At 46.3% G+C, this 23,913-nt stretch overlaps 1 protein-coding gene across 2 annotated transcripts in view; it reads right to left on the bottom strand.

The window, feature by feature from the left end:
* The window catches only part of LOC108930821 (zinc finger protein GLI2-like), a 66,557-nt gene that overhangs the window by 19,725 nt on the left and 22,919 nt on the right, over positions 1-23,913 (bottom strand). For both annotated transcript variants that reach the window (XM_029252532.1, XM_029252533.1), the window contains exons 3-4: positions 8,388-8,484; positions 566-768 (exon numbers count right to left, since the gene is read on the bottom strand). In XM_029252532.1, coding sequence (XP_029108365.1) covers positions 566-768; positions 8,388-8,484 — 300 coding nt within the window. The remainder of the gene's footprint in view (positions 1-565; positions 769-8,387; positions 8,485-23,913) is intronic.

Here is a 23,913-nt window from a genome sequence, read left to right as displayed (position 1 = left end):
GGAAGTTAGTTGATACCCTACAGAATGTTTCTCTGCTTTTAATTTTTTAAATTTCAAAGCTAACTAAGAAAAGGTACACTTCACAAAGGCTATTTTTGCATCTATTATCTTGCGTCTGCAGTTGCCCTCAAAAACAGGGTAAAACATGTTAAGCATCACTGCGGTCTCCGGTGAAACACCTAGAATTGCACCTTTCGGATGTGTGTATACCGAGTAAGTTTTAATGTATTTCATCTCTTATTTTCAGCAATATGCATAGTTACAATGTTCATTTAGAGCGCGAACTGAAGCCAGGCAGGTCACAGCAGTGATGTACCAGTTGTGTATTATTAATACATGTATTTGGAGAAGGAGAGTTTTTGAACATCGTGACGATACATCACTTATCATAATAATGACACGACCGCAATGCAGATCGGCGATATTGCACCGTAGTTCGGGATCAGACTTGTTTGCTCACTTTCCCATAAACTGCCACACGTGTCTTATTACTATGTGCATCACCCAGAAAGTGTACCCTCAGTGTGTTTGTTGGCAGTGTGACAGGTCCAGGCTGGTCACCTACCATGAGCTGGACTCAGGCCCCGGGCCGCTGAGATCATGGAGAAGGTGGGGCTACCGTGCACCGAGCGGAGGTAGTGCTCCACGCGGGGGCCGACGTAGGGGTGCGGGGGGTTGAAAGGTAAGTCCCCGGTGCCCACAGCATGGGGTGACAACCGGATAAGGGAAATATCTGAGATGATTGGACTGCCAAGCAACCCTGAAGAGCTGCGGGGACAGTGACAAAGGAGGACAAATAAACCCCAAGGACAACATCCAACTGTAGTGCGTGGAATCAAGTTCGTACATTACGTACGTCTCACTACATATCGCTTCTATCTCATAGAAACATCAGCAGAGAAAAAAACAGAAACATATAGATAAGATGGGTAAGATAAATATTACATGTATTCATTTATCAGATGCTTTTCTCCAAAGCGACGTACATCTAATAGAAAATACAAAGTGTTCATTATGCTAAGAGAAAGAGATAAATATAAAATGTTGGTCTGCGAGGGTTTCTTTTGCAGTCTCGTGGGATCTGCTACCGTAGAGCATCAGGTCCCTCATGCTTTGCGTGTGGAATTTTACTGTACGGCTCTGATTTTTATATTCCCTCTGTTTACGAATCCAGAATATCTTTACAAGCGGACCAAACAGAATCGAAGCCGAATAGGTTTGCATGCTTTTAAAATGTTTAAATATATGAGCCGGGTTCACGTGGACGTTTTGCCTTATTTTTATGGAGAAAATACCTCCACTGTGTCTGTTTGCAGCGTGCGCTACTTTTACTGTCCAGATCAGCACTATTGTGCAGATACCATGAGCATTTCACCATACATGGTAAAAAGAAATACATTTATGTATCATGTAAATTGATAAAAATTATATATCACACCTATATAAATTGTAAAACAGTGTTTAGAATCGCAATAGTGCTATAAGGGCAAGTTTCTGTCTGCCACTTCAGAGAACGTTGAGACACCCAGCGCCAATATGGGTAAATGATGATAATTTATGAAAAATCTAGTGTGAGGAACTGTTCAGCTCTTTAAAATCGAGTTCACACACGCTGACGGCTGCCTTTCCCGGAGCTTCCGTTTAGAAAGAGCGCTGAACGTGTCTCCGAGCGCCTCTACCTGACGTTAGTCCTTGCAGCTCTGCGGCCAAATTACACTCAGGTCTCTCCCTCAAGTGATTAATCTGTGGATTTGATACCAACTGTCTCATCTGTTGCTCTCTTTTTTCAGTGCTGGTGAAACGCGGTCATGTGTGACAGCGCTCCTTACTCTACTGCGTAAGCACAGCATGTAGAGCTGCTGTCGCAGAGTGCCTGGGTGGTGCGAGAGGACGTGGGTTCGATCCCCGCTCAGTCTGTGTGGAGTTTGCATGTTCTTCTTGTATCTGTGTGGGTTTCCTCTGGGTGCTCTGGTTTCCTCCCACACTCCAAAGACATGCTGTTCGGGTTCACCCATAGTGTGTGAGTGACAGAGAGTGTGTTCCACTGATGTATGGATGAATGACCCATTATAAGTAGTGTATCTAGCAGTGTTAGTTACCACGGTGAATAAGGTGTACTGGCTGATAACACTACATAGAGTTCACTGGAAGTTGCTTTGGAGAAAAGCGTCTGCTAAATAAATAAATGGAAATTTACTGTGTAGCTGCAGGTGTTATGAGATGGAGCGTGACCGTGTAATCTGAGCGTATCTCTTGCAAACGCTCGGCAAAACCGGGTGCAATTCAGAGTACAGAATCTCAATCCCAGTGAGTTGGTTTGAGCGCCGTAGTTTGAAGAATAAAATTTTGGAAGTTTCTGCAGGTTGCAGTGGGGATTAGAAAAGATGCAATTCCTCTGCTGGCAACGCGCTGATCCACCTGTCAACGAAGCGCAGCCAGTCAACTGTTATAACTTGGATACCTTTCTCAACCTTCTGGCACATCTTAAAACTCCATCACTCAAAAGTAACCCCCCCTCCCCCAAACTTACATGCATCACACCTAATCCGAACTGTGGGAAACAAACTCGGAGAATAAAAGGGGCTGCAGGGAGGTAAGGGATTATAAAGGCGTATGTAACGTAATGTAACATAAATGTTTCTATGTATCTCAAAAAAAAAAGAAAAAACTAGGAAGGTGATCAGGAATTATTGATATTCTGATAAAGTTTTATGCAGCTACTCGTGTGATGAACATTGGATCATTTGGTGGAAAGAAACAAACTAACTCTGCACTTAAGAATCACGCGTCTGCATCCGAGTGTCTCTTCCTGCTAATCTAACGAACGCGGTATTTTCTATGAGGTGTTCGTCGTTTCGGTGAAAAGCATCCGATAAATGAATATGTGTCGATGAAAATGTAACGCAAGTTACGCTGTTGGTTGCTTACAAGTAAAGAGAAATTTATAAATGAGCCTCAGCAGAAAGAGAGTTAAGTTCCGGTCTGCGGAGGTTCCGAGCCTGAAAGGTGCGTCCGAGTTTCGGCATTCCTCTGCCGTGGTTCCGATGGACCTCATACCAGCATTTACACCTCTGCGTTTGACCCTAACCCCACCAGATTTCCAGTAAATAGCTGCAGACTACAACCGACACAGAGCAGTTCTAGTGCCAGCTTTCTGCCATCAGCCCTGCGAATGGATGGATATAAAGAGGTCTCTATTCAGAGGCTGGGAAGAAACAGATGCCCCATACACTGAATGCACCACGTTCCCGCTGGCAGCGCAGCGAGGCTTGCGGCAGCTCTCCAGATTACCGTCCGGCGTGACTATTGCCTTCATTTCACAAGCTGGCGATGGCAAGCGATTATCCGTTTGGACATTTTCTGGGTAAATGTTGGCACGCGAGTTCTAACAGCTCCGCTCCAGCCACGCGTACTTTTGTCTTTCATGGCCATCTTCCCAGCTCCGAACGGGTGCCTAGGTGTCACAAATGGGATTGTTGATGAAGAAAAAAAACCTTTCGCAGACCTGGTCCACAGATCAGTGTTGCGCAGTTCGCCCAAGGCAGTTAGACTAGCATCAGGACCCAGGCTTTATTAAACAGAAGAGTATATAAGTTTTGGATGCAGTGAAGGCAGCATGGTGGCACCGTAAGTAGTGCTGCTGCCTCCCAGCGCCTGAGAGGTGCGAGGGGACATGGGTTCAATCCCTGCTCAGTCTGTGTGGCGTGTGACTGTTGTCTGTGTGGGTTTTCTTCAGGTGCTCTGGTTTCCTCCCACACCTCAAAAAACATGCTGTTCAGGTTCAGCCATAGTGTATGACTGACACATAAAAAGTGTGTGTGTTCCTCTGATGTATGGGTGAGTGACCTCTTGTAAGTAGTGTATCTAGCAGTGGAACTCTTCTCACATAGTGCCAGAGAGTGCTGAACAAATAGTTGGCTATACATTAAATTAATGTTGGAGCCAATGAGGGGTGCCGTGGTGCAACGGGTTTGGCCAAGCCCTGCTCCCTGGTGGGTCGGGGGTTCGAGTCCTGTTTGGGGTGCCTTGCGATGGACTGGCATCCCATCCTGGGTGTGTCCCCTCCAGCCTTGCATCCTGTGTTGTCCGGTTCGCTTCTGATTTACCACGACCCTGCTTGGGACATGTGGTTTCAGACAGTATGTGTGTGTTTTTTGCTCAAGCTCTTGTGAGTCATCTTTTGACTCTCAAAGCAAAAGTAATTCTTCACAAATTACTCTCTCATACTCATTAATGCAGTTCTGATGACTGAAATGAAAAAAGACTTAACTGGCACAAGTGTGGACTGATTTTCTAATATCAACATTGTTTTTACTGCCAGCTTTCTGTATTTCTCCATATACTTACTGAATGTGGGTTTAAAACACGGTTCACGTGTTCAACGGATGCAAAATAATAAACCAAAAGATTGTTTTAGTGCTGGGAACTGGGGAATTTAAGCAATGCTGATCTCCTGATCTTAACCTACTATCAGTGAGACAAGATACAGGCAAGTTAAAGGCAACACTTCTTCTCTGTACATCCTTCTGTCTTCAGTATATAACCCTAATATAACAATATATAACCCTAATATAATGATATTTAACCCGAACCCTGTTGTCTATTACTTCAGTATATGACAAGGATCATAAAGATTAGTGTAACATGTACTTACATCCTGGATGGTCATTTCATTTTCTCGTTTCATGAAACAAGTTCTCTGAATAAAGAGAAAAACTATGTATTTCACACCAATGTGACGTGATTTGTCTTTGTACGTACCGTAGTACTTTATGAAACTGGCACCCTGTTTGATGGATACTGTTATTTATTAAGGCCCTGTTTTTTTCGTCATCTTGTTTCTTGTTTCAGGTTACCTTTATCGCAGTTATAAGAGTATGGTAAAAACACCAAATCTTGTCATTATTGCTTGTCACCTCTATGGATCTGTTTCAGCGTCACGAGGGTCAGAGATTCACAGCCAACAGAATTTTTCTTCTTCATCCAAAGGACGAGAGGAAGGAAACTGCCGGAAGACATTTCCCCATCTTTGACTACCCACACATTGTCTGAATCGCTTGTCCCATACGGGGTCGCGGAGAGCCGGAGCCTAACCCGGCAACACAGGGCGAAAGGCTGTAGGAGGAGGGGACACACCCAGGACGGGACGCCAGTCCATCGCAAGGCACCCCAAGCGGGACTCGAACTCCAGACCCACCAGAGAGCAGGACCCAGTCCAACCCACTGTGACACTGCGCCACTGCACCACCACACCTCTGTTGACTACCAGCAGACATATATATTTTTTTAATTTATTGAAATTAAATGTATTTTGGGGGGTATGGTGGCACAGTAGCGCAGTGGGTTTGGACGGGTCCTGCTCTCTGGCGGGTCTGGGGTTTGAGTCCTGCTTGGGGTGCCTTGTGATGGACTGGTGTCCTGTCCTGGGTGTCCCCCCTCCAGCCTTGCGCCCTGTGTTGCCGGGTTAGGCTCCAGCTCGCCATGACTCTACTTTGGACAAGCAGCTTCAGAAAAGGTGTGTGCGTATAAATGTATTTAAAAATCTCCTTAAGTCTTCCATTTTTACTTTGGACATTAGTTTACAGAATTCTGGAATGTTCTCATACACAAAGAGTGAAGGAAGAATCTGATGAAGTCGAGCCAAATTGAGTGGAACGAGGCAATTAGAGCACCGTCCATTTCCGGTCAGCGGCACAAGGAAAGTTTTTGTTCGGAAAGGGATGTGGCCGGATGCCGTGTTTGGGGAGTGGGGTGTAATGGGACTGATAGGGGTATGAGGGGTAGAGCAGCCCCCACCACAGTGGATTTCCCCAGCAGATGGGACAGACTGGCCACCACACCTGTTACCTGTTGTGTCGCATGCCAGATCCCTGAGAACCCCTCACCCCCCCCCCCAACTGCCATTTGGTGGCCGCAGGACGCCAGGGTTCGGAATTGCAAAGGCTCCCCTACCTTTGCGGGGATAAGCACTGCATCTTTTAATTAGATTGCCGCAAGAAGTTTCCAGCAAGTTTGGATTTGTGGCTTCGAGAAATCTCCGAATTAGATAAATCTTCCACTTTGCTGGAAAAAGGCTTTCGGGACTGCATCAAAGTCCGGATCGCTCTTGCGTGACACACGATGCCTTCGCTACCGTTTGTCAGAAATATTACATAGTTTCGTGCTGAACTAGTTTAATGAACGTTTACATGGGCATCACTATAACACGCACAAATTATAATGTAATATGTAACAAATTCATTTTTTGAAATAACCAATAGCTGATTTTATATCCATATAAATGCTTACACAACACGGAATATTTTTGATTGAGGCAAGCTCTTCATCCCTGGCACTGAGGTGTGTCATGGGCACAGAAAGATAAACTGCTGGCAAATTTCAGTTTCATATTATGTCATAATGTTATTTCATATTATGGTTTTTTTCTTGTCTGCTCTACACTGTGAGCCATTGGGAACAGAATTGTGTCAGAAAGCGACTAGAAGAATGCAAATATATTTAAATGAAATATTTTACAGTTAGCAATTTGTTTCTTTTAACTTATATTTAACTTTTAATTATGGCAGTTTTTTTTTTTTTATATGTTAAGCACCTGCTTCCCATATTGTCTGTGTGCTGCGTACACCTCCAGCCCGCAACGCAAAGCTGGCGATCCTGCCGAAACGTGCCTGCAGCTGCACCGCGCTGGCAACGGGGTGAGGTGGGTACCACAGCGCGATCCCTCGCATGCTCCCTTTCAGGCGCAGCCGGGGCCACGTGTCATCCTGGGCATGACTAGGGCGGCACTGCGCATGTGCGCACGGGACGGTTCCTCGACCTCGATTTGTGACGGCTCTGACAAAATAACCCGTTCCCCCGTTAGGCTACACGCAAACAATGATAAAGGGGACTGTACGGAGGTGTCACGTTAGGCGATCGAGAAAGCGACCTTTGACCCGCTGCCACAAGCCAATAATAAAATACCGTACACGGCAAATGACAACCCGCTTAATTTGCTGCGCAATCTTCATGCGATTAGGTGAGTTTTGGAGGGAAAGAACACGGCCGGATGAGGGCCTTGATGAATGGGGGGTGCACTGTCAAGATCAAATCACATTAATCAAGGTGGCCAAATACGGAGATGGCATTTTTTTCCTTACTTTCCGGCTCCCGTGATAAATAGCCGTGCTTTCGGTCAGCTCTGGGTATGCATCACCATGAAATCCGTGAATGTACTGTAACAACGATGTACATTTTTCCTTTTCAATGTTCCTTCTAAGGGGGAAAGCATATCGACAAGTTTCGGCGCTTTCTACTTAGAGGTACAGACGCTCCTCGACTAACGATGGGGTTAGGTTCCGAAAAACTCATCGTAAGTAGAAAAATCGCAAGTCGAAAAAGAATACGGCACCGCATCTACCGAACATCATAGCCTAGTCCAGCGTACCTTAAACGTGCTCGGAACACTTACCGTAACCTACAGCCGGGCAAATTTAAGTAGGAGACACACACGGGCGTTTAGCAGACATGATGGGATGCGAAAACACAAAATAAAGAAAACACTTTCAACACAGTATCGGTTGTTGACACTTGTGGTTGTTTACGCTCGTTGGCCTGATCGCTACAGAGACTGCGAGTGCGGTTGAGCGGATGCTGCGGCTCGCTGCCTTCGCCCAGCATCGGGAGAGTATCGTACCGCATATCGCAAGCGCGGGAACGTACTGAAATTCAAAATTCGAAGAACGGATTCTACCGAATGCGTATAGCTATCGTACCATCGTGACTTTGAACGATCGTAAGGCGAACCATCGAAAGTAGAGGAGCATCTGTATTTTGAAGAGCAGAGCCATCCTGCTCAGCGAACGGCCAACGTTCGAGGAGTCTCTAGGGAACCGTTCAGATTTTCTAATTACCGACATTAAATCGTGTCGGTATTTATCAGTCAACTGGACTCTGACGTAGACTTAGATTTCTGATTTTCAGTTCCCCTTCATGGTTCCTCAAGACGTAGGGCTCCGCAGTTCTGAAGAACGGACTCCTTTATCGAAAAATCCTGAGCGAAGACTTCGTAAGCTGATCTCAAGTTCCGTTTCCTGCGGCGCACCCTACAGCCATGCGAAAATCCAGCTCGGTGTTCTATTGTACAGTTCAATCATCTTTCCGTCACTCTCAGTTAAAGAAAAAATGCTTTAAAACTAAATACGTTAAATCAGTTAAAGGACTTTCTTATGTCAACAATATCAGCCGAAACTTCAAATGACATATCAGTCCATGTAAAGTAGCAGCTAATATCAACTTTCTTCATAAGATACAAAGTACTAACGTAACTGGTGCTGTCTGCTGGTAAACTGTGTTATTTTAGTAAATGTACATTTCCTGTAATCAGGATGAAAAGCAAGACGACTTACCCGTGCAAGGCGTGTGGCTCGTAATAGTACCTGCCTTCGTGGTGACGCATGTCAATTGGGATGGGTGTGTGGAAAGTCGGTAATGTGGAGTGGGAGGCTGAAAACGAAGATGGACCAGAGAGAGAGAGAGAGAGAGAGAGAGAGAGAGAGATGGGGATGATGGGGGAAAGAGAGGGAGAGACGCTTCAAAAATCTGGACTTTCAAACGCAGAATTCAAAAGCAAAAGCAGCACAAAGTTCAGAGCAAGCTGGACAGTTTTGTGTCCAATATTGGCACTACCACATAAGCAAAGTGGGATAAATAAATAATCAAAGACCAACGAAGAAATCCTACATATCTAACATATCCTACATAAAAGATCTCCAAGTGGGCTTTGACAAAGACCTGCACCGAGGCTGTCTTTGAACTGGGGCAGATGATAGGAGGTATGAAGGAAACCCGTAGGCCCAGTGCAAACAGGAGCTCGCAGCTTTGGGAAAACCCTCCTTCCAGCCCGCCACGTTGGCACATCCCGGCCAAACAGCGCATCAGCTCTTCGCGGGGTGCCTGCGTGCGGAGCTATTCGGTCAGGGCTGGCCTGGGGTGTGCAACGATGGCTTGATGTAAAGGAGGTAATGGGGTTACGGTCACTGAACGGCGACTAGTGGGTAAGAGCAGAAGAGACTGTGTGTCGTCGCGGAAACTCGAGTTTCGTTTCCCTGCGGGGAAAAGGTAATATTGGGCACCATGACTACATAACACACGTTCCCTTGTTTAAATGACCTTTCTTGACCTGTCGTGCTACCATTACTCATCTGAAGTGTCTACAGCTTTGTAACGAGAACCTTCTAGCTGGAACCGTGTTAGACTGGTCAAGACAAGCTTGTTTAGTTGCCTCCGGTAACATGAAGGTTTTGTCGTGGCTTTTCACTTGTAGGAGCAAATCTGCAGAAATCCACAGATTCCTGTAGTAATAATAATAATAATAATAAAGAGAAACAAACTTTCATTAATTGTGACCGCAAGAAATCAGTTGATTGTTACTATGACTCAGCTTCATTTTACTGCTGGATTTTCAATACCGTTAAAATTGTTTTTACTGAGCTTTGCTGCTTATTAAAATGTTTCCTCTTATGACCCCGTTTTGTAGTACAGTCCCCCCCTCATCCTCACCACCACCATGACCACCCCCCCAATGGCCTTGATCATTACATAGAGACTTCTTTGGTTTTAAAAACATTTTGATTTGCAACCTGCTAATTCTGAATTAAGGGGAACGGTGGTGCAGCAGGTTTTGGCTGGGACCTCCTCTGTGGTGGGTCTGGGGTTCAAGTCCAACTTGGGGTGCCTTGCAGTGGACCGGCGTCCTGTCTGGGGTGTGTTCCCTCCCCCTCCAGCCTTGTGCCCTGGGTTGCTGGGTTAGGCTCTGGTTCACTGCGTGCGTGTGCGTGTGTGAGATTTCTAAATTCCTTGGGCATCATGCGCATCTGTTAATCGGGGTGACCGGGGTTTGAGAATATGTACAGTATTTGTGTGAACAAGAGAAAAGGGGGTACTAGAAGTGGTTTGGGACACACAGAGGATAATTTCAGGAGCATGGTGTGGAGCCAGTCTATTGAACCTCGTTGAGTGCTTGATGTGCACCTGGCAGTTACTTGGCTCACAACAATATGGCTCAATGACAGCAGTCGCAGAACAGACAGATTCATATACATCCATCTCCTGTTATTTGGTCTCCCGATATCCGTTTTTTTCACATTCAGTCTGGAGTGCACGTGATACAGTGCAATACCACGTATCATTGATTGCACTGCACTTTTATGTATTTGATCTGCCACATCCAGTCCAGCCTACAGCATTATCCGCTAACTTAACTAGACCTGGTAAACTTAAAAAATAAATAACAGCAACTATAAAATAATAACTGTTTTTATGTGATGAAATAAAAATAGAATTCATTGTTCTTATTCCCATTGTGAACTTAACAAAAAATCTCTGAATAATTTAAACTAACATTCAAAAGTTTGGAATTACCCAGAAATGTTTGTATTTTTTTACTGAATTGGTGCTTTTTTATCTGCTGTGACAAGACAACTCTGGGATGCTGGTGTTACAGGCAGAGTTTCAAAGAAAAAGCCATATCTGAAACTGGCCAGTGGGGGGCGCGGTGGTGCAACAGGCTTGGCCGGGCCCCGCTCTCTGGCGGGTCTGGGGTTCGAGTCCCGCTTGGGGTGCCTTGCGATGGACTGGCGTCCCGTCCTGGGTGTGTCCCCTCCAGCTTTGCGCCCTGTGTTGCTGGGTTAGGCTCCGGCTTGCCGCGACCCTGCTTGGGACAAGTGGTTTCAGACAGTGTGTGTGTGTGTGAGAGAAACTGGTCAATAAAAAGAAAAGGTTCAAATGGGCAAGAGAGCACAGACATCGAACGGTGGACGACCGGAAAAGAGTATTATGGACGGATGAGCGAGTGCAATATAAGGAAGCAGCTGGCCGAAGACCCGTAAGGTGTCTCTTTCCCAAACTAGACTGATGTTCTTATTCTCTTGTGCAGTTGTGCATCTGGCCCTTCTGCTGTTTCACTTCGGCCATTTTTGAACCCAGAAATGAACTTTAGGAATGCCGGTTCCTCGCGACCCAAGGAAAGAATTTAGGGTTAGGGTTAATGGTGGAGGAGAGTTTTATTTAAAGGCAGTCTATGAAACAAACAGAAACAACCTCTCGAGCCAAATGGCCTCTCCACACGACACCCCGAGAAGAAAATAAGTCACGGTCGCTACGCTGTGTCAATGAGCTGTCCGGCCCCCCATTCTTTCACACGCCACGGAGGCCGACGTTTCTCTCGCTCATGTGCAGTAAGCAGTATAAAAGCCCTGTGTGTGGGCACACGGGTGGGTGAGCGGGTGCAAGCAGAGCAGCTTTATTCCCAGTACAGCTCCACGTTAATGGACCATTAATTATAGTACGGTTGAGTTATCGTTGGGGATAATGGGGGAGAGCGTTTCAGGAAGGTCTCAACAAAAAATGCCAAAAAACTGGGTCGCGGAACACAGCCGAGCGAAGCGAGCCAGATCTTGCGGGTACCTCTCCTCCGCTGAAGTCGTGCCCGAGTTCGCTAAGAGAACACGATCGCCGAGAACATGTCAGATTAGAGGCTCCTTAGGCGAGCAGGAGAATGGATGAGTTCACCTTCACTGTACATTTACTTATTTAACGGACACTTTTCTCCAAAGCGACTTCCAATGAACTCTATGTAGTGTTATGAGCCCACACACCTTATTCACCGCGGTGACTTACGCTGCTAGATACACTACTCACACTGGGTCACTCATCCATGGAACACACACACACACACACACACACACACACACACACACACACACACACTCTCTCTCTGTCACTCACACACTATGGGTGATCCTGAACAACATGTCTTTGGAGTGTGGGAGGAAACCAGAGCACCCAGAGGAAACCCATGCAGAGAACATGCAAACTCCACACAGACTGAGCAGGTATCGAAGCCATGTCCTCTCTCACCACCCAGGTGCTGTGAGACAGCAGTGCTACTCCCTGTGCCACTGTACTGATCCAAAACAATAAGGACAGCTGGTAGTGTTGTGGTTAAAGCTGCTACCTTTGGATGTAGAAGTTGCAGGTTTGATCCCCTCTCCAGCTGAACCGCGAGCCGATCAGCGCGCTGGGCCAACAGGAGAATGCTTTGCTCCGACTTCTTCCGTCACCCGGACAGCTCTGTTGTTTGCTCTTTGTGGGTTAGACAGAAGGTCAAGTCTCCGGAGAGCTCAAGAGCCCCTTTACCTGATTTACTGAGCCCTGTCTCTTGCAGTGAGTCAGGGGCCCTGAAATGTCCCACTTGACAGCCAGTATCAATTGCACTTAGGATGAGGATGTTTATAACGCCGTCCCTGTTATTCCACTGAGTTTTCGACTTAATACTAACATCACAAAGCAATAGAATTCTGATTAAAAAACCCAAAGTGTTAAATCGGTGTAAACTGTCATCTCTTAACAAGAAAGGTGTATCCAGAGTCATCTGCACACTATTTGGGACAGATCAGAACCTTGTCTTCAAGTTAGTTGGTAGCGCTGCTGACATTGGAACCAAAGGTTGCAGGTTCAAGTCCCCCTCTGGCTGTAGCACACTTGAACAAGGTACTTACTATGAATTGCTCCAGTTAAACCACCCAGCTGTACAAATGGGTAAATAACTGCAATTAAGTTAACACTGCAAGTTGCTTCAGAGAAAGACATCAGCTGAACAGCTACATCTGTCTCCCACGTCCACTTCTTGTGCTCTGTCTGTATTCGAGGAACATCCACCCTAATCTCTTAGATTCCCCAGCGCTCCTCGTGGTTCCAGGACACAAAGCCAGGCCTGAAAACTAAGAAAGGGCCCCCGAGCCTTAAAGCGTGAGGAAAACATCCGCTTTTCACGCCTAGGCCACTTTGCGGCGGAGAGGCTCGTCCTCAGAGGAAGCGCTCCGTGACGGTAATAATATCCTGCGCCCGAACCCCTCGTCAAAGTAATTAAAAGGCTTTTCCGTGCCGTCTCGAGAACGTGGGCAGCGGGAGGGTTACATTCAGACGGGAAATTCCAGCAGAATAAGCTGGCTTGGGTCCTAACTACACAGTACGATGCCAGCTGCTCCGCTACGGGGGTCGTCCTCGCGCTGCATTCTGGGAAACAGCAGGCCGACCCACAGGTTCCGACAGCGGCGCTGGGAGCTTTCGGCGCCGTTCCGTTTGTTAGGGGCTTGCCTCCGAAAAATGAAAGAGGCCCATTCTCCACCAACCCCACCCCCGCCCCCACCCTTTAAGAAGCAGCTCCCAGACTGACCGCTGACTCTGTCAGTTTATGAGGTCAAACTGAATCTGTTTCCTATGTCATCCCAGACCTGGGGGACTGACTTCCTGCCCTTATTTAGTCTTCTGTGATCATTTTTTTCCCAAGACCTCAGTAATTCATGGTGACAAAGGGGTAATGGTCTCAGATGGATGCACGTAACCACTTTAAGAAATGAAAGGAGCCCTGAATGAATAGCTCCTTTCTTTGGATCCAGCTTGGAGTTTGTAAAATGATACGTTTCCCAGTGATGTTGGTACCTTCAGACGAAGGCTAAGTAGATTAGGTGTAGATTTCCAAACTCATACGTGCAAAAAAACTGAATTGCTGCGCTTATAGTGGTGATTTCTTAGAGCGACAACCTATAGATGCAAACATATTTAACATTTGTCCATTGCTTTTAAATGTTCAGCTTTTCAATGATTTCAGCTATGTGTTATATACAAACAATACAGCGTCTGCACTGCTGCTGCCCTGCACTGGAACAGCGGTTATTGACAGTCGGCTAGAAAAAGTACATATGTACACGCACGCAGCCTGAAACTGCTTGACCCAAGTTGGGTCGCAGCAAACGGAGCCGAGCCCGACAACACGGGGCACGAGGACGCACCCAGGACGGGACGCCAGTCCATCGCAAGGCACCCCAAGCGGGACTCAAACCCCAGGACTACCAGTGAGCAGGAGCCAGCCAAACTCGCCGTGCCACCGCTCCCTCTCAACCTAATAAAAGCAAGAAAAGCCTAATCCTAGAGGGACTATACACACACAGAGTCAGAAACCGCTTGTCCCAAGTGGGGTCGCGGCAAACCGGAGCCTAACTGAGCAACACAGGGCGTAAGGCTAGAGGTGGAGGGGACACACCCAGGATGTGACACCAGTCCATCACAAGGCACCCCAAGCAGGACTCGAGCACCAGACCCACCACATAGCAAGACCCGGTCAAACCCGCTGCACCACCATGCCCCCAGGAGGTACTATTCACAGACACACACACACACACACACTTTCTGAACCGCTTGTTCCATACAGGGTCGCAGGGAACCGGAGCCTAACCGAGCAACACAGGGCATAAGGCTAGAGGGGGAGGGGACACACCCAGGACGGGACGCCAGTCCATCGCAAGGCACCCCAAGCGGGACTCGAACCCCAGACCCACCAGAGAGCAGGACCCGATCCAACCCGCTGCACCACCACTCCCCCCATAGGTACTATTCACTAGAGCACAATTCAATCACTTCCTGAAAGTGTATTTCAGAGGGCAGCTGGGAGAACTCATTGCTGTAGGTAATGTGCTCTCTACTTCCCTTAGCAATTCAACAGGAACTCAGACATTTTCCAAGGGGGAGAGTGTTATTTGCAACGCCAAAACGGGAAATAAATGGATTTCAAGGTTCAAAGCCATGTCACCGGAAGAAAAAAAAAAAAAAATTGTATAGTGATACAGTCTGTAGAATAAAATATCTGTGGTGCATAATTACAATGTACTGAGGGATTACTGAGCAGCGTGTTGTTCCTCTGTCTGAACACAGAAAAGTATTAAAATACAGCTGAAGCAACATGTCAAATACATGAACAAGCGAGACAGAAAAGGGAAAGTAAACTTAAGGCATTTTCACCGCGTTGGGTCGGGACACACAACCTGCCTTCGAGTTTCCCTTCCCATCGATTGTTTCACTGCTTCTGTTTACGCACCTTGACAGGTTCACTTTTCTCAGACACAATTTGCTCTGCCTAACGTCCTTCATAAATACAGCAGATCGCTCTCAAGACGGGCCCAGGCCCTTTCATAGCATGTGTTTTAAACCAGACTGCTTTGGAGGTGTGAAAGCAGTTGTTTTTCTTTAACTTCCAGCACACAGTTATTCATTTATCTGATACTTCTCTCTAAAGACACTTACAATTTTCAGGTAACAAGCTCACATTTAGAGACCTGAGTAACTTCAGGTAGGTACCCTGCTTAAGGGTACTACAGCTGGAGGTGGGAATCAAACCTGCAACCTTTGGTGCTCAAGGCAGTAGCTCTGACCCATACGCTTGGCTGGGTCCTGCTCGCTGGTGGGTCTAGGGTTCAAGTCCCGCTTGGGGTGTCTTGAGATGGACTGGCGTCCCGCCCTGGGTGTGTCCCCCCCCCCCTCCGGCCTTGTGCCCTGTGTTGCCGGGTTAGGCTCCGGATCACCACAATCCTGCTTGGGACAAGAGGTTTCAGGCAGTGTGTGTGTAGTTAGAGCGTGTGTTTTTTTTCAATGCCACTTAATGTATAAAATGTTAATTTCTTGAACTCTTTAGTAGAAGTAAATTGTCAAAAGTCTAAAATACGATGCGATGGGATATGAATGAATTTTATTGTCAGTATTCTCTGAAATTTGTTTGGCATCATGGAAGCTCTGTCCTTCAAGGGCAAAAACATGTTACACAATAAGGGCAACTACACAACTACGCAAAGGCGTCAGAGAAAAGGAAAAAAGAAGGAGCTCCATAGATTAAGAAACAGAGAAATAATGCACGGTGCAGTACTTTCCAAACAAACACACGACATGACGCAGCACACATCACACTGGCCAGTATTACTGAGAACCATACAGGCCATTACAGAACATACCATTACAGGCCACTTAGACATGTACACTTAGTTATGTCTAGCATTTCATATTTTTATCTCTTACAGAACAATACTGAGCCAGCTGCTTTGGTTTACTGCTTCCAACTGTATTCCTGATCTACAGATATTTATTTAGCAGACACTTTTCTCCAAAGCAACTTCCAATGAACTCTATGCAGTGTCATCAGCCCACACACCTTATTCACCACAGTAACTTAGAGTGTTAGATACATTACTTACACTGGGTCACTCATCCATACCTCAGCATAACACACACTCTGGTGAATCTGCACAGCATGTGTTTGGACTGTGGGAGGAAACCAGAGCACCCAGAGGAAACCCCCACAGACACAGGGAGAATATGCCAACTCCACACAGACTGGGCAGGGCTTGAACCCACATCCTCTCACACCACCCAGGTACTGTGAAACAGCAGTGCTACATGCTGTGCCACCGTCTCTCTCCGCTGCCTTCTTACAGCGGTGCAGTTTTGCCGTTGGAATAAGATTGTTCTTCCTGTAACGATATAGTCCGGATCCATCACCCCACTGTCTCTGTGGGAAATCCCAGCGATGTGTCTACGTATTTAAACGTGTCCTTCTCCCTCCTCTGACAGCTGGGCCTGCTCCACCTGCTAATGACCCCCATGCATCACTCTGTTGCAGGAGGAGCAACGCAAGGGATGACGCGCTGGGAGGCGTGGGGCCCGGGACTCGGGGGCCTCCTCCACATGGCGCAGACGACCGACTCGTCGTCAGCAAGCAGTCTGGCTAATTTGGGTACTTAGGGTGGCGAGGGTCCCAAAGAGCGATTATGCTTCCAAGTAAACACCCACCTGGCCGTGTGCTGATTTATCACACCCCCGCCTAATACTGCGAGGATCTGCACACTTTAAGTAATTTCCTTAAACAAGAAGTTTATCTTTAAGGCTGAGGGATGATAAAAGGTGGCCTATCAAGGAAAACTCAGCCGTAAATGAAGATTCAGCAAATTAAAGTCACGATTAAGATACAACAAATTAAACTGTCGACAACAGTGGAGTCGCTGCGGAGCCAAGGTTACATCGATATTACCCTCTGGTACCCTGTCAGAGGGCAGCTGGGGACACCCTCATCGCCGTAGGTAACAGGCTCTACGCTTCGCTTTGTCGTTCAACAGGAATTGGGACATTTCCCAAAGAGGGGAATTTTTTTGCAACGCGAAAAGTACACGTGAAGTATCTGAATAGGACATTCAGCTAAAGAGTGTGGGGATGTTCGCTTGAGGTTTCATGACGGTGCTCTCCTTCGCGTCTCTTGCTTGTTGTACGTGCAGAATTAACGTAATGCACCTTGCAGAAATACGGCCACGGTCTCCCATTCCTTCCTGTCGACCAGTCCTCCTCCCCCTGGTTAGTGCCAACCCAGTCCAGCAGACCCGTACGGATTCGTTCCAGGCCTGTCGTCTCAGCACTTCCAAAAGCCCCCCATAACGGGAGACAGGAAATCACCACCTTCCAAGGAGCAGCGAACCGAACTGAAGCTCTTACTTACCCATAATCCTCCCGCAAAGGTCTGGACCCAGCTTAGCTCCCCATGCAAGAGGCAAAGCAGATGCACGGTGCCATTAATCTGAGCCCTCCTGGGCAACTCCTCTGCCTGCTTCAGCCCTTCACCATCTCGCTTATATGGATTCCTGTTGAAACCTCCTACAACGAGGTGCGGAGGCCACCCCACATGGCTTCCATTACCCTCCGTAGGCTCTGTCTGCTGGCCAGATTTGTTAGCTGCCATAAGACGAAAGGACTGCTGTAAGACATGAGACCTCTGTCAGTAAAAATGGGGAAAGAAATTTCACCGAAATACACCGAACCCTGCTGGTTTGTGACCTCAACGCCATAATGTTGGTTATTCATCTGCCCAGGTTTCTGTGTCACAATTTAAAAACGATCATGTCTGACTTACACACACAAGCGTAGTTGTCTATCAGTTAAATTAGCTGGGCATTTAAAATTCTGTATGATACTTGTTTCATTTTCAATGCATTTTTGACTGGAGCATCTTTTCCAGCTATTAAAAGTTGCCCCTAATTAGAACTGAAAGGATTTAACTGATCAAGTGAACATTTGAAAGCACATTTCATAACATCCTGGAGCACAGACTAAGAACAAGAGGTACATAACCCTTATTACATTATATTATTGCCAGAGGGGACACACCCAGGATGGGATGCCAGTCCATCGCAAGGCACCCCCCGTGGGATTTGAACCCCAGACCCACCGGAGAGCAGGACTGTAGTCCAACCCACTGTGCCACCGCACCCCCCTGTTACTCCAAACCATCTATGATAAAAGGCTTAGTATAGAGAAAGTATAACATTTACTCGCACAGTTCTAGGTTCTGAAATTCCCTCTCGAACGCTTAAAAATAGTTATTTAACCTGAGCTATTAGCATCACGTTGTCAGTCTAGAGACGAGAAGAGCAGGGGCACGGTCGGCTCCTTATTTTCGACCGAGCCACTGAACAACTGACCAAATGATGAACAATGAAATCTAGACTCCCACACAGTAACAGGCCGAGTAGATTGATGGGAGTGAAACCAAACCCTACGAACGAGAGGGAGGAGAGAGAGGCAGAACGTCAAACCGGGAGTGTGTAGGCTTTCCAATTAAGACATGGAACACAGCTTCCAGGCTCCAGGTATTTGTAACCCTAACCAGCAAGCGGGGAACAGGCTCTCGGTTACCCCCTCATAGACCACGGGTGGTTTTGAGCCCTTGGGGAGTGGAATTCAGCAGGGCGTGATACGAGATCCAGGACCGGGCTGTGGAAAAGGGAGGGTTTCCACACAGCCTGTCCCACCAGAGAGAGCTGAAGGCCACGTAGCGCCACAGGGTCTCCTCACTAGAGCTCAGTGCAATAACGTGCCGGGCTAAGTGCGAGCTTCAAGAAGGAACACGTCAATTAAGCCCACGGTGTGAATTCTCAGGCTTCCGTCCTGCGACTCTCATAAAATTTGTCCGTTCTCAGGTTCTCGTAATGCCTTGACGAAAACCAACACGTTTCCATTTTCCGTGCCGTTCATTGCAGCAGCGCCGTGCGCTTTGGGTCTCGATCTGTTCCGTGTTGGCGCCGATATGATACCGAAGGTAGGATTTTGTTACCTTCATTGTTGTTTTACTTAGTCTCTGTGTGGTGCAGTACTGATAGTGAAAAGTTAATGATTTGATCGACTTGCAAAAGTGTGGAGTCCCAGTAAACATGAAGCACGGAGAAACTGCCAGCTTTTGAACAGAACATGCTGTTATCATTCATTCATTCATTCATTCATTCATTGAAGATACACAGGACATGTTACATCCCACGTGTACATTACAACAGCTGCAGTGTGTATTAATTACAGCGGCAGAAATTAGTTCATTGGCCTCATTAGAAGGAGTGTACAGTCATGCACTGCTTAACGACTGACCACATATATGACTGACTACGTGTACGACTACACGTACGACGGTGGTCCCATGAGATTATAATGGAGCTGAAAAATTCTTATCGACTAAATTTATTCACTTAGCAGACACTTTTCTCCAAAGTGACTTACAGTGGATACTATGTAGTGTTATCAACCCACACACCTTATTCACCGTGGTGACTTACACTGCTAGATACACTACTTACACTGGGTCACTCATCCATACATCAGTGCAACACACACACACACACACACACACACACACACACACACACACTCACATACACACACACGCACACACACAGTATGGATGAACCTGAACAGCATGGAGTGTGGGAGGAAACCAGAGCACCCGAAGGAAACCCACACAGACACGGGGACAACATGCAAACTCCACAAAGACTGAGCGGGCATCAAAGCCATGTCCTCTCGCACCACCCAGGAGCTGTGAGACAGCAGCGCTACTCGCTGTGCCACCATGCCGCCCCATCACATCCCGCCCGTGCCTGTGATAGCGTGCGGAAAAAGATCCAGGAGCTGATGTACACACATCTCTCTTTGCACGATAACAATAGCTCGATGGGTTCGGGCCCCGACATGTAAGTGTAGCTTCCCTCCCGCCTTTCAGCCAGCTTCATCACAAGACATGGATAAGATAATGTTTTCCATATCCGTTACGCCTGAGCAGCCTCAGAGATGTTTGAAGTCCTTGCCAAGAATGCATGCACATAGTTTTGCTTTATGAGAAATTACCTGGCCAAAGGCCTAGCAACAGATCCCTTGGGTTTTAGCGGACAGTGCCATGTGCGCTTTCATTTCTGGAAAAATTAAAAGCTTTAACTGGAACCAAATTTTTGTCTCTCGATCCCACTATATACCAAAATAGCTGTGTGTGATCCTGAGATCCCCAAGGAATTGACTTGTTGGCAGTTCCACAAACTAATGTGTTTTTTCCAGTTTGAAAATTTCATCATGTTAAATTTTTTTGCACGTTTCGGGAAAGCCTTGGCACTCGACAGTGACCGCTGTCGCAAGTGCACAATGAAACCTGACACAATGGTTCCCACGCCAAGACAACTCAGCCTAGCACAGACAAGCATTTCAAGGAGGCAAAAAATGCCACGTCCATCTCATATTTCTGGAACACACTCAAGCTCTCAAAATTTCCAAACGGAGAGATTAGTGGTGTCTGGCATCATCTGGGAAACAGCTCACAGGCCACACGCGTGGTACCGAGTGAGTATTACAGTAGTGTCCTATAGCAGCAGAATACCAGTACTGAGCAAAGCTCAGAAGATCACTGGCCATATCTATGACTTTCACCAAAAGCCGAAGAAGACGTGGCTTATCGTCATGGAGCTAAAGCTGAGAAGAGCCTACGCTGGGGCTGAGCCAAGCAGGAGTGCAGAAGAGCCTTGGAATCCCAAGACCGAACCTGGTTCAGAGTTCCCACCCTAGATGCTCATGCAATGATGCACCACATAACATTTACTTTACATTTATTCACTTAGCAGACACTTTAATCCAAAGCGACATCCAAATCGGCGAAAACAGAAGTTCACTTCACCAACAGAACGACCAACAGACAGGTCACCAGTACAGGAAACCATGGTATCATTTACATGCACAAACAATGTTTTGTCCTCAAAGTCGAGGCACATTTAGCTTCAGAAGAGGTTTTAATGTAGTTTTAATTAATCACCGTATTGCTTACAGGCAGACCTTTTAATAATGTCCACATGACATAGCAATGCTGTCACGAATTACATTGCATTTCATTTTCATGCTTTCTTGTTCTTTTCATTCCATTTGCTACAGATTATTCTGTGACATAGTAGGGCTATATTGTAGGGATTTAAATAACACAGATATGTAGCAAAAATGAGTATTTACAACAAGTTTTTAAAAATTATTTTGTTATTTATTTACAGTGATGTGCTGCTTATCGACGTTTCGCATAACGACTGACCACGTATTCGACATTGGTCCCATAAGATTACAATGGAGCTGAAAAATTATTATCGACCAGCGATGTCACAGCGCAACGTGTTCCTCACGTGTTAGTGGTGCTGATGCTGTAAACCAACCTCCTGTGCTACCAGTTGTATAAAAGTATAGCACATACAATTATGTACAGAACATAATACTTGATAATGATAATAAACACCTATGTTACTGGTTTATGTATTTACTATACTGTACTTCTAATCATTATTTTAGAGTGTACTCTTTCTACTTATAATAAAAGTTTACTTTAAAACACTATGCTGTGTTTCGCCGGGAGCAGCATCATAAATCTCATGTTTACCATGTCTCTTGACTGCATCAAGGCTACACCACCTAGGTGTGTATAAGTACACTCTACGATTGAGGCTATACCATTTAGGTGTGTATAAGTACACTCTACGATCCAGGCTATACCATCTAGGTGTGTATAAGTACACTCTACGATCGAGGCTATACCATCTAGGTGTGTATAAGTACACTCTGTGATAGAGGCTACACCATCTAGGTGTGTATAAGTACACTCTACGATCGAGGCTATACCATTTAGGTGTGTATAAGTACACTCTACGATCGAGGCTATACCATCTAGGTGTGTATAAGTACACTCTACGATCCAGGCTATACCATCTAGGTGTGTATAAGTACACTCTACGATTAAGGCTATACCATCTAGGTGTGTATAAGTACACTCTACGATCCAGACTATACCATCTAGGTTTGTATAAGTACACTCTACGATTAAGGCTATACCATCTAGGTGTGTATAAGTACACTCTACGATCCAGGCTATACCATCTAGGTTTGTATAAGTACACTCTACGATCGAGGCTATACCATCTAGGTGTGTATAAGTACACTCTACGATCCAGGCTATACCATCTAGGTTTGCATAAGTACACTCTGTGATAGAGGCTATACCATCTAGGTGTGTATAAGTACACTCTACGATTAAGGCTATACCATCTAGGTGTGTATAAGTACACTCTACGATCCAGGCTATACCATCTAGGTTTGCATAAGTACACTCTGTGATAGAGGCTATACCATCTAGGTGTGCATAAGTACACTCTACGATTGAGGCTATACCATTTAGGTGTGTATAAGTACACTCTACGATCGAGGCTATACCATCTAGGTGTGTATAAGTACACTCTATGATGTTCGCACAACGAAATCGCCTAATGACACATTTCTCAGAATGTATCCCCGTCGTTAAGTGATGCATGTTTGTGTATAGAAAATTTTATAATTACATTGTTGAAAAAGGAGACCAGCCAACAAACTGCTGAACTTCTGAGCTGCTAAATTTAGCCCAGTGCTGTTTCTTCACCAGTGGTACTTGGGCTCCTCTGTTTGTTATCCCTCGGTCAAGTTTTTTTACACTAGAGCCACTTTGCTTATTTTGCTGGTTACATGGTTTACCTTAGCCTGTCTGGGTCTTGACCTTGGAGCGTGTTCAGCAAAACCTGCAGGAGTCCAGTCCCCATCCTCTTCACACATAAGCATAGCAGCATGCTAATGTACAAGCCTGTGAGAAATACCAGGTTCTAATACAATTTTCTCCCACTGACTTCAACGAGGGACTTTGTGCTCTACAGCGCACACTCTAATGAGGACCAGTTTTACATATTTTTTCAAGTGTGTTGATTTATCAAGGTGCATCAATCATTCACTGGCACTCAAGATGTGTTTCTGCTCAGTGACGGCCCTCTCTTGTCTGGCCAGCAGGTGCAGAGGTGCTCACTCAGCATGTGCCATTGTTCCTGGTGTTTGATGATTATGATTATTGATTGATAAAAAAATATTCCCCATTACCACGTTACACCTGTCACTACTGGCAAATTGCTTTTAAACTCTTGCAAAGTTGCAGCTCTCACAGAGAGACCTGGTTGACTGCAGCTGAAGCAACTTTGAAGCAACTTCTATGAAACACTTACCATTTAAAGTTCGGTATCATGGCAAATTTTGCTGCCAGAGCAGACGCATCTAATGGAAAGAAGGTCTTAAGATTATGGTAATGATAATGTGGCATGGATCATACAAACATATTTAAATTTGCACTGATATTTCTGAAGGGGGGCGTGGTGGCACAGCGGCGCAGCGGGTTTGTTCGGGTCCTGCTCTCTGATGGGTCTGGGGTTCGAGTCCTGCTTGGGGTGCCTTGAGATGGACTGGCGTCCCCTCCTGGGTGTGTCCCCTCCCCCTCCAGCCTTGCACCCTGTGACAAGCAGTTTCGGACAATGTGCGTGTGTGATACTTCCGACATAAAAATGTACAAATATGACAAAATTTGCTGCCTTTAAAGTTTCAGTGCCCCCAGCAGTGAGTTTCAGTTCACATAACTGCACTCTCAAAGATATTCCTAATATAACACTTCAGGAGGGTTAGGGGCTTGGTGATCTAGTCGAGCCTCAGAGAAGAGTCACTGCTCCTCCAGATCAAGACATGGTCCAGGAATTTATGATTGAAGAATATGCTAATAATGTACCCCTGGTTGACTCCACCTGGAGTAGAGGGCATTGATGTCCCATGAGGAAACCCCAGGACAAGGTGTAGGGATTACATGTTTCGGTTGGCCTGGGAACAGGAAGGTTTGGGTTATATTCCCAGTGGGAACCCTCGGTAAGACAAAGGTCC

The sequence above is a fragment of the Scleropages formosus genome, chromosome 5 (genome assembly GCF_900964775.1).
Source record: "Scleropages formosus chromosome 5, fSclFor1.1, whole genome shotgun sequence".
Lineage (NCBI taxonomy): Eukaryota > Metazoa > Chordata > Actinopteri > Osteoglossiformes > Osteoglossidae > Scleropages > Scleropages formosus.
This window is presented reverse-complemented; position numbering and strand designations above follow the sequence as displayed.